This window comes from Poecilia formosa, unplaced genomic scaffold, assembly GCF_000485575.1.
Source record: "Poecilia formosa unplaced genomic scaffold, Poecilia_formosa-5.1.2 Scaffold270, whole genome shotgun sequence".
Lineage (NCBI taxonomy): Eukaryota > Metazoa > Chordata > Actinopteri > Cyprinodontiformes > Poeciliidae > Poecilia > Poecilia formosa.
In genome coordinates, this window is record NW_006800209.1 from 649,053 (window position 1) to 663,812 (window position 14,760).

The 14,760-nt window shown below is 40.6% G+C and overlaps 2 protein-coding genes across 5 annotated transcripts in view; both read left to right on the top strand.

The window, feature by feature from the left end:
- The first annotated feature begins 255 nt into the window (after nt 1-255).
- eno1a (enolase 1a, (alpha)) lies at nt 256-9,404 on the top strand. Of its 2 annotated transcripts, none has more exons than XM_007570933.2 (12): nt 256-343; nt 2,650-2,744; nt 5,224-5,319; nt 5,468-5,526; nt 6,117-6,186; nt 6,291-6,424; nt 6,515-6,737; nt 7,400-7,597; nt 7,691-7,892; nt 7,983-8,091; nt 8,758-8,816; nt 8,899-9,404. In XM_007570933.2, the coding sequence occupies exons 2-12, from the start codon at nt 2,660-2,662 to the stop codon at nt 8,960-8,962; spliced, it is 1,299 nt and encodes a 432-aa protein (XP_007570995.1). In that variant the 5' UTR covers nt 256-343; nt 2,650-2,659; the 3' UTR covers nt 8,963-9,404. The 2 variants fall into 2 exon arrangements, with proteins under 2 accessions (XP_007570995.1, XP_007570994.1); XM_007570932.2 differs by lacking the exon at nt 5,468-5,526 and adding an exon at nt 5,800-5,858.
- A 3,471-nt stretch (nt 9,405-12,875) lies between these two features.
- Nucleotides 12,876-14,760, top strand: part of rerea (arginine-glutamic acid dipeptide (RE) repeats a) — a 180,676-nt gene continuing 178,791 nt past the window's right edge. For all 3 annotated transcript variants that reach the window (XM_007570934.2, XM_007570936.2, XM_016681116.1), the window contains exon 1: nt 12,876-13,186. The gene's annotated coding sequence lies outside the window, so the exon portion shown is untranslated. The remainder of the gene's footprint in view (nt 13,187-14,760) is intronic.

A 14,760-nucleotide genomic window follows, 5' to 3' on the forward strand; every position in this document is an offset into this window, starting at 1 on the left:
AAATAAATGTAACTGAATATAAATGCCATATTATGTAATACGATGATTCCGTGTCTCTTTTTCGTGGTGGTCTCATAACTTTTCTCAGTTCCATTTCCCTTGAAATACCCAACCAGTTAGTGCGGTTTGATTATATGTTATAACGGCCTGCCGTAGCCGCCTGACGGTGAACGTGCTTCCTCACTCCTGCGCCTCTGCGTGGTGACTCTCAGCCAATCAGGCCGCGTCATTCCTGATTCCGTCCACTTATCATTCGGCACTCGGCGTCACGAGCGCCTTCTCTGCCTGCCCGCACGAGAGAGAGAGAGACAGCACCGTCCTTGCACACAGTTAGGCCGGAAAGGTAACTTTAACTGCGTTATGCTGCTTTTTCTTCCTACTTTGACCAAGCTCTTATTACTTATTAACTCTTGTACATGTCTAGTGCATGTCGTATATTAATATTAGCACTTTATTCTCTTCTCAAAATCCACATTATGGTTTTTGTCCTCGATGGCATCCTCGGACGCTTGTCCTTGGGTTAGCCGACACCTAAATAGTTAGCCGATGATTTCCCCAGCTCGGACAGCTTTCCTCCTCCTCTGTTCATGGTTTGGTATCTTCAGGATGCAGCAGCCTGTAGCACATCGTCTATTTTTAAACCAGGCCGTCAGCTGTATGGATGTCTCGCTCCATTTAGAGCCGCAGTGTGTGGAGGGGAACAGGAGGTGTCAAGTTGCGGGTCCACCTTGCAGTAAATTGCACCCCTCCATTTTGTTTAAAAACATTATTGGAGGCTGTTGTTCGGCGGTGTGTGGAGGACACGGCGGTGCCACGCTAGTTGGGACAACTAGTTGAATGCAGCAGGGGCGGAGGCGTGTCTGCTACAGGAAAAGGAAAATTACTGTGCAGCAAGCCGGTGCAGGCTCCAGTGTCTGCTTCAAGCGGCCCGTTTCTAATGCACATCTGTAGGGTTTTAACATTACTGGTAACTTACCCAGTTCAGTAATGAACTTTATTTGGTTATTTTCATCAAACTATTTCTTCAGAAAGTGTCAGATGTCTGTAATTATCAGTGGACGCCATTTTGTTATCAGGTAGCTCTCCTGCTTATTCCGTAAAGTTTTTTTTTTTTTTTTTTTTTAAAGATGACTTTAATATCACACGTGTCGGTTATGGAAAGTGGGCGTGGTAGTTATTTAAATGTGAAACACTACTTCCCAACAGATGAGGTTTTTCCCGGCTGATGCTGATTAAAGGTTTTGTTTTCCTATGCTAACTGTAACCAATCCTAACCTGGCTTCATGGACTTCAGCTTTCTTAATTGGGGTAGTTTGAATCAAACAGAAAATCTAAATTGTAAAATGATCCCACAGTTTTTTTTTTGTTTTTTTTTTTGAGTGTAACTAACCTTGTTTGAAAGCTAAATCGACAAAGTTTTGCGCACATTTGTAATGACACTCTTGGCCGAAACAATTTGTTGCTTTACTTGACTTTTCAGATCTTTACCCTTTTTTTGTGTGTTTTTAAAAAAACGGGTCTTAAATCTAACAACTTTCCTTTTGTTGTTGGAGACTTTATTTTTGTCCAGCCCATCAGCTACCGAGAGCCTCTGCCTGAACGCACTGCAGTCAGTTATCCAGTCAGTACCATACCATCGCCAGCAGTCAGAGCAGAAGAGACTCATTCCACTCTGTGTCTACATTGGAAATAAATCACCTATTTGTTCAATGTTCCTGGTTAAGATGCATTTAAGAAAAAAGAAAAAAAATCTTTGTCCAATCTCTGCCTGATTGACTGCATCTCTATTTTCAGTACCTCAGTGCAGTTTGCATGCTCAAATCTAGGATCCCTTCATATTCAGTCTAATGGATAATTGATAGATATGAAACTCGATCTACATTCAGATCACAGTAGAATCAGATTTGGCCATCATCATAATGGTCAAATTTGGTTAATTTTATGATGGCTTGCTAAAAGTTATTAAAAGAATCGATGGTGATGTTTAGCCTCAGGTTACTTTAGCCTTTTCCATTTGTGTTTTTGAGTGTGTGCTGTTTGCACATTTCCAGTCAGGCTTTTATGGGCAGCGCTTTCCATTGGTTCCGCTCCGGCTGCAGAGTCTGGATTTGGAACGGTTCGCATAGACTGAGTGCTAATCCATGAACCGCTCCGGGCGTCACGGCCAGACATCCCGACTGAAAACCCCTCTCTGACCTCTGCTGCTGCACTCGCCTCTGCAGTCCATATCATTTTAATAAAAAGAGGCCAAACACTCCCCATTGTCGGCTACGTTTACTTTTAAATGCTGCAATTAAAAGCGGTTGCATAATTATTAGCAGTAGAGGATGCTTGTGCAAGAATTTTGCAACACTTTTCTGTGTGTAATCCAGCATGTCAAATAACCTGAATGAACCTGCAGAGATTATTCTGCAGGAAGCCACGCCTCTCTGACTTCAACATAACGTCCGTCCTGGTCAGACTGCATCAGTCTGGTGGCGTGTACAGCTCAAGACATAAGAACATTGATCCGGAGTGTGTTCTGATTGCTTTTTGCTAAGTCATTGTTTACTCTGCTGTGAGACTGCAGTGTGGCTGACCGCTCTCCTGCAGAGCTGCATTAAATTAATGAGTTGTTTTTGTTTTTTTTTTGCTTTTGCTCTCAAACAGATAAAGAACGATGTCTATCCTCAAGATCCACGCTCGTGAGATTTTTGACTCCCGTGGTAATCCCACTGTGGAAGTTGACCTGTACACCAAGAAAGGTATTCCTGTCTCTCTTTCTGTAAGGCACCTGGCATTCTTTTAATGATCTCTTGCCAGGCACAGGATAATCCAGTCCATGTTTGACAAGATTAAAGCGTCCAAGACTCTGAAATGGAAGCGGACCAATAGAACTAAGTGTTGAATGACTGCATTTCAGAATCGATACCAGATTTATTCTATTTCCCCACAAAAACAAGGAATTTGACTTCAGTTGTGCTTTAATCTCAGACGTTTAGAATACAACAAGAAGGAAATAAAAACCGTTGTAAATGTATCAAACTATTTTTACAAAAGAGACAAATTTGAATATGTAGGAATGTATTGATCTGAGCGCTTTGACATTCATCAGAGTGACGTTCCGGGGAAGGAAACCATCTGTGGTAGCTTGTTTTTACAAATGGCGCTCTGTACCACAGTTTATATGATTCATGTTCAGGATGTGTGGGGTCTGCAGAGAGTTTAGCTTTTTTTTTTTTCTGAACGTAGAGAAGGCAAGCCCTGATACCTGATCGTTTTTAGTCTATTAAAATCTTAATCGCCAGGTCTGTCATTTATTAATATCAGTTAATATATTAATCATTAGAGTTGAGGATGTCTGTGCTTTTGTGTTGAGATTCTATTTTAGGCTTTCCCTTCAAAGTTGGTATTTGATAAAGTTTGGGGACATTATTCTTTGATGCATAAATGGGAATAATCTAGTAATTCTTCACTTTCCATTGAATTCAAAACCACTTCTTCCATCAAAGAACCTGCTGCAGATTTTTGTTTGAAGGAAAACGGCTAGCTGCCAGCCAGGCTTAGAAGAAAACTGAAATTCAGTATTGGCCTGAAAACCTTAATAGTTTGTTTGTTTTTTAAATTCTTTGATGGCTTGTAATGAAGATGTCTTCCTGGAAAGTATCACATAAGCTGCGGACAGTTCAGCTGGTTGTTGACCTGCTGCTGCAGAGTGGATCAGATAAACCGAATGTTTGAAAATAGCTCCTGTAACTTCACACGGCCTCCGCAGCGCACTGTTACTGTAACGGCTCTGGATCACAACACCATGCAGCATCTTTACCAAGACCCCGAATTTATTTGGGATTAGAGGTGGGACAATCTGTCAAATTATGTTTCATGTTTTCTCCTTGATTGGAATAAAGAAAACATGTCTATAAAAGCATCGGCAAATTGTTCTTTGCATTTTATTTTTTAGTTTAATAAAAAATTTAAATTCAATAGCATATGTTTTAACTCATAAATTAGGGTCACTTTTTTTCTTTTACCCTCTAAAGTTGAACTGGGAAGTCAAACATCAAATAAAATGATAAACCTGTTTTGGCCCAGAAAAGTAATGTTTAAAATCTATGAATTAAATTGCTTTGCTCAGTTTAGCTGTAAATTCTTCAACCTGTGACTCATTTGGCTGAGGTTTGGATTTGTTCATTTAATCAACTAATGGCCTGCCCACCGTTTATTTTTTTTGTATCGGATTGGGGTCGTTTCTGTTCTTTGGGTTGAAACAAAGGAAGTTGCTCAAACCCCTGAAATGTCCTGAGAATGTTAATGAAGCAACCTGAATGACCACTGACATGGAAGAGTTGGACTGGCCTGAAAAACCCTGCAGAGCTACTCTCAGCTTTTCCTCAGCTTAGGGTGGCTGACATGTTCTGTGAACTGTAAAGCTCGTTTATTTTCCACTTCTTTTGATGAAGACAACCTTTTAAGTCCAGCAGCTCTGTTTTGACAACAGATAAACCCCAGAGAGCGTCTGCTGCATCCAGTCAGGCCATCATTATTGTGCCTTTTCATGTCCCGCTGGACATTTCCACCATCTTTTTTCCAACTTGTAGGACTGTATGTAAACGGCCTGCGTTTTATTCAGCCTCTTTTACTGCATTTAGCCCCAGATTTGGCAGATGAAGAGGCAAAGCCCCTGATTTATGGTCTGATTGGTTGCAGCCCCCTGCTGCTTCGTGCCGATTTCTAGCTGCGGATGATTTGTTAGGCATTACCTTCGGGCCTCGACGGTGACTGTGCCCCATTGGCCTAAGCACTAAATCCCCTCAGACTGCAATCTCTGCTGCTCCACTGAGTAAAACGAATGGTGCTTTTTTTTTTTTTTTTTTTTTTTCTTCAGGTTTTCATTCACGTTTGACTGAAGTGGGTTTGATCTTGTGTGGGCAGGACTTGATATCCTGCCACAGATTTTCTGCACATGCTCAGTTGGTGGATTTGTTTTTTTTTTTAAATTCCCTTATTACATCACCGCCATCTGCAGCACGACTTCCTCCCTGCGTGTTTTATTCCCCTCTGACTGGAAGGGACAAATATTTGTGCTTTTTACTCACCGTGGTGCAGACCACAGGGTTCAAATGTTTCAGATTGTGCACCAGAGAGTTGGAATTTAGGAAGCAGGCCGTCTTGGTGAAGTTGTCTTTAAATGCTGCTTTCTTTATCCATGAGGCAGCATTTGTAAAACCAAATGTCTCGTTTAAGGTCTCTTCAGGGCTGCAGTCCCCAGCGGTGCTTCCACAGGTATCTATGAGGCTCTAGAGCTCCGTGACAATGACAAAACACGCTACATGGGCAAAGGTAACTTATCTCTGTTTGTTCTCTCTAAACTCTGGTCACTTCCATCCTTTTGCAACCTTTCAGCTCGTTTCAACACTCCTATAAACTCTTGCTCTCTTTCCTCATCATGTTTTCTTTTCAATTTCCCCATTTCTGTTCCTCCTGTCAGGAGTCAAAAGAGCTGTTAAATATATAAATGAGTTCTTGGCGCCTGCGTTATGTAACCAGGTAAATAAAGTGGAAAATAAGGGCGACTCTCTGCACTGCACAGCAGCATGGAGAATGAGTTTGCTCCTGGAGACTAATGTCCGTCAGGCACTAACAGATGTTCACAGATTTAAATGAATAAATAAATGGTGGAATAAACTGCTGAATTGGTGGATAATATTTTAATAATTCACTCATACATTGACATAAATCGGATGCTCTGTGTTCATCTGTGTGGCCTGCGTTGCATGGTCTTCTCCTGTCCGTCAGTCATGGTCTCCTTGTCCCTTGCAGGTGTCTCTAAAGCTGTTGAGCATATCAATAAAACTATTGCACCTGCACTGGTCAGCAAGGTAGGACCATTCATTGTTTGGCTAATTTGTTTGAAAACCAGTTTAACAGAACATTTTAACCAGATGACTAACTTTACAGTTTTCCCGTGTAAAATGAGCCTTTGTTACCAATGACTTTCACCTCTTGTGTCTAAAAATAACGTGCATTAGTACAGTAAAGTTCTCAGATGGTGACTGGAGTGTGCTCCTAACCAACAAGTCAAAGCAGTTTAATTTTAATAGCTCCAGTTGAACTCGTCCTGTTGTGTCTGAATCCAGGATGTGAGCGTTGTGGAGCAGGAGAAGATCGACAAGCTGATGTTGGACATGGATGGCACGGAAAACAAGTGTAAGATGCTCGCTGCTTACAAATCTTGTCACTAAACTCTCGTGAGTTTTAAAGGTTTATGATACTCCTACATCGCATTGAAATGGTCGTCTTCCTCCCCTCAGCCAAGTTTGGTGCCAACGCCATCCTGGGTGTCTCCCTGGCTGTGTGCAAGGCTGGTGCAGCGGAGAAGGGCGTTCCCCTCTACCGCCACATTGCTGACCTGGCTGGCAACCCCGACGTCATCCTCCCAGTGCCTGTCAGTGTCCCGAGAGGATTCATCTCCAAACATCGTCCGATCCAAAAAGTCGCTGCGCTCGAAAGCTGACCCGTTTCTGCCTCGCTTTAGGCTTTCAACGTAATCAACGGCGGCTCCCACGCTGGCAACAAGCTGGCCATGCAGGAGTTCATGATCTTGCCTGTTGGCGCCAGCAACTTCAAGGACGCCATGCGCATCGGTGCCGAGGTCTACCACAACCTGAAGAACGTCATCAAGGAGAAATACGGCAAGGACGCCACCAATGTGGGAGATGAGGGCGGCTTCGCCCCCAACATCCTGGAAAACAAAGAAGGTGTGAAAAACGCAGCAGGTTGCACAATCCTGAACAGGAATTGATGCTATTAAACGATTAATCGTGATGAATCAATAATTGAATGATCGACTAATTGAATCACTTTATCATTAACTGAACTATATGGACTCCATAAAACACAGTCGGCTGTAATTGAACCAGAACTGTTCAAAAACACATTTTGGATTGTAAATATTTTCTACCTTAAACTCACTCGGTGCAGATTTTTTTTAGATTCAAGCACCATTTGCTTTTTACTTACTTGGTTAATTAAAAAGAATCGCCATATTAGCCTTGTACTGTACTGATGCGTCGAGCAGAAAGAGCTCAGCGTTTCACACGTTTCATTTTGTTGCATACAATAACTAAAGGAGTGCTGTTGGATTTTATAATTGCTTTTTTTGTGCACTTCTAATACTGTATAGAATAAGCCAAAGTGGTTGAAAGATTTGATGATGTTTACATTTTTTAAATCAACTTAATTGTCAAAATTGATTCCTAAAATAGTCGTTGGCTGCAATCCTACTTTAAGTTTGGATATTTCAAAATAAAAGCATTAATTTGACTTGCACGTTGCTAGTTTCTGACATCAGCAGTGAGCTGCTGTGGCAAATCTCTCAATTGGAGGTTAAACTCCTGAAATGTTTTTTGCTCGTCTGTAGCTCTGGAGCTGCTGAAGAACGCCATCGCCAAGGCCGGCTACACCGACAAGATCGTCATCGGCATGGATGTGGCTGCCTCCGAGTTCTACAAGGGGGGCAAGTATGACCTGGACTTCAAGTCTCCAGATGACCCCAGCCGCTACATCACCCCTGACCAGCTGGCTGACCTCTACAAGAGCTTCGTCAAGGATTACCCAGGTGAGTTTTAACTCCTTTTTTTTATTGGCGAATAAAAATGGCAACAGCAGCGGCTTTACCTCAGAATACCAAACATCCACCGTTCTCTCTCAGTCGTTTCCATCGAGGACCCCTTTGACCAGGACGACTGGGAGGCATGGACCAAATTCACAGCCACCACCAGCATCCAGGTGGTGGGAGACGATCTCACCGTCACCAACCCCAAACGCATCGCCAAGGGCGTCGCCGACAAAGCCTGCAACTGCCTGCTGCTCAAGGTCAACCAGATCGGCTCTGTCACAGAGTCCCTGCAGGCGTGAGTGTCCATAACACGGTGGTCCTATTGACCAGATTCAAAGCAGTAAATACACTTTGAGCAGACTGAAACACTCACCCTTTGTTTTAGCTGCAAGCTGGCCCAGAGCAACGGCTGGGGGGTGATGGTGAGCCACCGCTCCGGAGAGACCGAGGACACCTTCATCGCTGACCTTGTGGTCGGCCTCTGCACTGGACAGGTAATCAATTTAACGCCGACGATGCAAAAAAAACCTCATTGTTCACGTCAAGATCCAATCAGGGTTTGTGATAAAGTGCAATGTTTGATTAAAAAAACCTAAATTTGGAAAATGTTACGTACTGTTGAAACCAGATGTTTTCATACACATAGCAAAGCTGTATCATTACTGAGATTTAACTTTTCAGGCTGAAGTTGAATCAGACTAAGTGTTCTTGTTTTAGACCAGAAAACCTGGAAAATAAAATCTCTAAAGTAACTTTAAGCATTTCCTTTGAGCAGAAAGTTAATTTACCTTAACATGATTTGTTGGGATTGTTTTAATGAGTGATGAGTTTTTATTCCTAATGGCTCAATGACTCACTGATCAGTGTAACTGAAATAAAAGTTCTTGTATTTTATACTTTTAACAACATTATTGAAACTGGGTTTTTTTTTTTATCTCAAAACATAAAATTGAGATGTCTAATTTTGCTATATTTCAGTTTACTTTGTCCCTGCTGTAGGATGTAGAATATGATCACAAGGACCTAACTGTAATAAACTATATATCTGTCATTTTTCAAATTATATTTTTATCTCAAAGTGGAAAACTTGCTGTAAATGCTTGAGTTTTACTGTGTGAAGTGTATGAACCCTGTGTAACGTATTGCTAAACGTGTTGCAGATCAAGACTGGCGCTCCTTGCCGATCCGAGCGTTTGGCCAAGTACAACCAGCTCCTGAGGTGAGACTTTCCCACAAACGTCCACAAATCCTAAACGAATTCCTCGATTTCTGAGTCTGAAATGGTTGTAACTTTCTCTCAGGATCGAGGAGGAGCTCGGTGACAAGGCCCGTTTTGCCGGCAAGAACTTCAGGCGCCCCATCTGAACCGGGTCAGCTTCCTCGGGCCACTGCGTGTTCATTGCTCATAAATAATCCCCCCACACATGTTGGCCACGCTAGGTTTGCCTCCCCTGTATGGAGTGAAGATGGAAAAGACGCCTCTATCTATTATCCAAGGTCCAAAACTGCGGCGTGGAAAAGCGGTGCCATGTCCCAGTACAGCTATGTGGCTCAGCTCATCTGCAAAATATGCTTTAGCTCCTGAGTAGTGTTGGTCCTTGTTGGTGTCTGTTTCTGTGTGATTTCTTTAAGCTTCCTGTGCGTTGTAGTGATTGTGGTCCTCTGATTATTTGAGCAAAGTTAACTCCAGTAGGGATCTGCCTGAAGCAGTGGTAAGAGCTGTCTACGTTCAATGTTTCGCCTCTGACAAGATCTTGTGTTGCTGTAAGCCCCTACAGAAATGTGTAATAAATGATAGTTTCAAAAGTGTCTGGTTCTTACTCCTGCCCTTCTGCGCACAAACATTCTGCATCATGATTAAAATATTATCCACTAAGGGGAGCATTTACCCAGAAACCAAAGCTTTCCTGTATAAATCATTTCCTCTCAGTGCTGTAAGTTTGTGAGCTGTGAGGGGTTGAAACTTGAGCTCAGGCCTGTGAGACTCCATTTCTGTCCGTCCCCTGGGTGCAGGAATCTGAAGGCTCAGTGTGAGCTCTTTCTACTGAGCACTGCAAAGATAAATGAGGCTCTATTCACCAGTGGCATCGGTCTGCTGGGTGGTGCCCGCTGGGTTTATGCCACATCAATTTATTTTGAGGCTTTCCTGAACCTGTCTACATCGTTTAACCATGGAGATTATTTTTTTTCTTGCAATAAGACAAAACGGGTAGTCCAAAAATGTTTTTTTTTTTTTTTTAACATTGTTAAAAAAGACAAACTTTATGGATTTAAACCAATTGCAATGCTAAATTTATTTAATGAGCCAGGGTGCATGAGGAATTTCACAAAGGATTAAAACTTCAACGTCCTTTAAGTTTAAGTTTTTGGTGCCATCTCGTGGTCAAAGTGTTGAAATGCAGCTACCATTCACTGACGGTCTAACGTCAGAAAACTGCGGAACGTAGCAGTTGTAGCGTAAATGAAACGTGAATCGGACAGGGGTTTGCCTTAAAATGTCTAGAGATGCCGTGTACTGACGTTTAGTGCTAAAAAGTTACATTTGAATTGAGAAATCGTTAATTTACAGAGTACAGCTCGTCATGCCTTCGTCGGTAGAGTCAAACATTCTTTTTTTTTACTGAAGTACTCCAAGAATTTACTCAAATAAAAATACTTCCAAATAAAGCTAAAGTAGAATGACATTTGATATATTAGAAACTACGTAATCAGACTATGCTCTGCAACTTTAGGTAATTTAAAACTAAAACATGACAATTACAAAATAACATTTAGGCAGATTATGCACTTATTCCAAATTTGTTTTAACATAAAACCTAGAGCAAGTATTGTATAAATGTCAAAGTGCTTGCAGGGTCTTTCTGCACTGTCTACTGTACTTGACATCAACTGCAACTGATGGAAAATAAAAAAAAACTAAAGACAAACCAGAAGTTTCATTTAAACTATTGGTGTTTAAATTAAACAATTTGTGTTTAAATTAAACTTAAACACCAATACGTTTAATTAGTGTTTAAGGTAAAGTAAAACAAACTTTATCTTGTTTCACTAGATAAAGTAAAACAAGTTTGATCATCATTCAGTGAAGTTACTAGGGAGAGCATTACTACATCCTCTGAGAGAAGAGAAGAAATGTTGTTCCTGCTTCCCAGGATTCAAGCAAACCACCAATAGCAGTTCCCTATAATACTGACCGCAGCCAAACAACCTCATTTGTTTTGCCGGCTTGAAAGGCCTTTTGTACTCTGGAAGTAATGTAACTTTTTGGACAGACTGTCTGCAAGCGAGAGCTGCCTTTCTGTTTCCCCCTGTTTATGTGATTGTTAAGTAGGTTATTTTGAAGGGGTTTTTTCCCCTTACAATTAGGTAAGGTAATTTAATTTTCTTTTAGCGTTGTTTTGCTTATGTTGGCATGAACTGTTCTTGAAGGTAAATGGCAGCTGGTACTGAAAAGAGCCAAACTGCATCAGAAACTAGACACCTTAGATGCCATCTTAGTCCCTTATAAACTCCAGAGCAGCCAGGGGACGCAACAGGAAACAAGCATCCAGAAACTGTACTGAAACAACAGAAGCAATAATTAATGTTACTCAAATAGAAGTAAAAAGTACAGTGGAGTGAAACTACTCCTACAAACACATTGTTTTCAAAAAGTTACTAAAGTAAATAAATGTTCTAGCTGCTACCAACGTCTGGTCAGACACGACTTAGCTTGGGTTAGCATTTTATTCTGTATTTGAATTGTTCTTTGTGATGCCTGATAATGCGTCTCACAATTTCGGCAAGGAAATGTGTGACTGAAGTTAGCTAAATAAGGATAGATTTTCTCTAAATCGTGTTAAAACTTCACATTTACATTATACAACCCCACATTTGGGTGAACGTACCGTAAAACATGCATGCTTTAACCCCTTTTTGAGCCTCTCAACAAGCTTCTAGTGACACTTTTAATGTTTCAGAACTTTTCAGAAATGGCAGAGCTCATTTTAGTTAGTTGGTTTTCTAGCACCAAGCCTACTTTTAAGAAGTTTTCCAATTTTGTGGGAGCAGTAAAAAAAAAAAGGTTTCAAGCAAATCCGCGTTTCTACAGCTAGTTGTTGCTGCAATACGAAGTTGAAAAGTTTGGAGAGACTCTTGGTTTGCGCACCACACCAGTCTTGCTGGCAGTAGAACAGGCCCTCAGCATGATGCTACTACTTCTACCATCTCTAGATTTTGTACAGCACATTTTGTGGGTTCTGCTGTTCAAGTATCTTCTAGTTTATGATAGATTGGACCCTCAGTGGTGGTTCCTGAAAATCTTAATACGTTTAGTTTCTTCTGAGTGTGATGGCGTTTGAGTTTCAGCGGTTGAAATTTGGATACAACTGGTCAGTTATGTCAAACACAAAAAAGTAGACTGCTGAGAAAAAGGCAAATATTAAACTTCTGAAATGTACTACATGCTTTTCTAGTTATCGGGTTTTGATTATGTCATGCTCCTAAATTGTATACAATGCCGTACTGTTAATGTAATATGTACAATGTACAAAATCTAATGTAAATTAGCCTGTGCCAACCACAAAGGTTTATATTTCCATTTTTGTTTGTGTTTGTTCTCTTTATAAGTAGAAAATCAATAAAAAAAATTAAAATAATAATAAAAAAGAAATAATTATAAAAAGTGTATAAAAACTATTAACATTTTTGCATGGAATAGTGCTTAAAATAATAATAATAATAATAATAAAAAAACCAATGCTTTCAAAAAACATAAAAAAACAAAAACACAGTGTGATTATGGATTTATTTAACCACCAGTAAAATGCACACGGTAATAAATATTTAAATAAAAACTATATCATCTACAATAAATAGAAACAGATACATATATTTTTGCACTTATCACAGAAAGTTAAACACTGACGTTTTTTATGCTACATATATATGATATTTTTTGTAAGTATTTTTTCTTTGTTGCCACTATGTAAAATAAAAATCAGTTTATTCTCTAATCTATTTTACTTGACCTTTGTGCCTTTGCCATACCAAATACTGCATTCTCATGACCCTATTCTATTCTATTCTATTCTATTCTATTCTATTCTATTCTATTCTATTCTATTCTATTCTCTGTGAGTCACAGTGCAGGTTTTCTTCAAGATGAAGAAGATAGCGTTAACGCCTCCAGGACTCCCAGTTGAGCGTGGTGTTTCCAGCTTTGACCAGTGGGTGGCGATATTTCACCGGTTGAACTTTGATAACTCCCCCCCCTCCTCTAACTGCTTTCACCCCAAGATGAAGAAGGATGCTGTCATGCTGAGTACCTCTCATACACACCAGTCTGAGCATCCCGGCAACGATTACTCCCTCTGTATTCTCATAGTCCATCATTTATGACAGCATTATTCCAAAAGCCGCTCGCTTAGTTCCAGCTACATAAGAAAAAGACACACAGGTGGCACTGCAGCTGTTGTACTACTACTGTTGTAGTGGCGACACTTGGCTAACTAACGTTGGCTAATTGCCCCTGCTGCTGCTGCTGCTATTGTTTGTTGTTGCAGTCTCTCATCAAACAAATCACAGATGTTGTAGAGCAAGCTCTTTAAGGTAAGTGCGGTGAGCTGCAATCAGCTTCTTCTTTTCACCTTTGATATACGGCAGTAAATAATAATAAAATGACAAGCGTGAGGAAGTAGTTTGGGAACGCTGTGCTGTTAACGCACATCCTTGTTTGGTAGCTGCTGTTTGCCCCTCACTGTTGCTGGTTACCGTGAACCTAATGTTAGCGGCTAGTGACTAGCACTGATTGGGAATGCCAGCGAGGTGCAGTCTAATGCCTGGAAACAAACGGCTCGTTTACACCGGTTAGCTTAGAGTACTTGCAAAGCACGCAACTTTACATTGTTTTATCTATTGCTTTTTTATATAATGCTGTAGTGCTATTCATATACAGCATTAGAGGTGTTTTCGTAATTTAAACTCACCTAGTGTAGCGCCTTTATTCCAGGAAGTAGACGCAGCCCAAGGAGCTATTGTCATTAGCTCCAGGAAACGTTAGCCTGCGAAGCTAACTTGCAGGCTTTGTGTGTTTACCTTAATTGTTGTTGTGCTGCTCGTAGTTTGTGGTTACTTGAGATGACAACATGGCCTGGTTTTAGACCATACTAAAGCTGAGGTGACTGCACAATCTTGCTGAGTTGTGGAAACATAAAGGAGAAACTTCCAAAATGTGTCTGTGGCTGAAATTTGACAGCAAATGATGCAGAATTAACTCTAAACTGCTAAAAACAATAACTGCAAAACTAAAGGTGCACTGTCCAGAAGTTAGGTTTGCAGGATTTGCATTTTTATCTAACAAAGAGTTGCATAATTAAAGGATAAGTGATGTAATGCAAGTTTAATAATAGTAAACAAACATTTTTTTTACTGCATTGGATAATAAAGATGTCAGTTGAACTCTTATGACAAAATCTGCACATTTTTATTGCAAAATATAAAGTGTGTTATGGTTCTTGTGGCAGTGTTTTGGTATTTTTCCAGCCTTTTTGCCCGATAAACTGAATTTCACTGCAGCTAATGAACATGCAAGCAGATCAAAGGAGAGAGAAACATTTGTTTTCCTTCCAGTGTGCCGAAAGAAACAGATTTCAATGTTGACGGCATCTGCATTTTCTCACTTGTAACCATTAGGCTGGATGCAGGGAAATCCTTCATAGGTGCCCTGACAACATTTGGCTTAAGAACAAACTCACCGCTACATCTTATTGAGTAGCTTAAAAAGGAAAGGTTTTGTGCTGTGCTGCTGCACCTCTCTAAGCATCTAAATAATCCCTGGCAACTGCTCAGATCTGTGAGTAATGGCATGCTGGATAGAGGAGACACGGTGCAGAAAATGAAACTTCATACACACATGTGGTTTGTAATGTGTTGTTTGGTCGCTCGGTTTGTCACAGTTGTTACATAATCATCTGAAGGGATGTAGTTGTGCTGACTCCAGCTGAATCGTGTCCAGTAACTTTGATAAACTGGTAAAAGCCACATCAAACAGACAAAAAAGCAAGGTTGGTTTTTATTTTGAATCTTATCTTCATATTGTTTTGGACTGCTTAAAGCTTGATTTTTCATGACTTTTATGTATTGCTCTTGTTCCAATGCTCTTTTAATTGAGGTAGTAAAAGTAA

What these genes read in the sequence shown, in the direction of transcription:
- eno1a (XM_007570933.2), top strand. Translation starts at nt 2,660, where the DNA reads ATGTCTATCCTCAAGATCCACGCTCGTGAGATTTTTGACTCCCGTGGT. An exon ending in TGACCTGTACACCAAGAAAG is followed by an intron (nt 2,745 to 5,223) that starts GTATTCCTGTCT and finishes GTCTCGTTTAAG; the next exon opens with GTCTCTTCAGGGCTGCAGTC. An exon ending in CGCCTGCGTTATGTAACCAG is followed by an intron (nt 5,527 to 6,116) that starts GTAAATAAAGTG and finishes GTCTGAATCCAG; the next exon opens with GATGTGAGCGTTGTGGAGCA.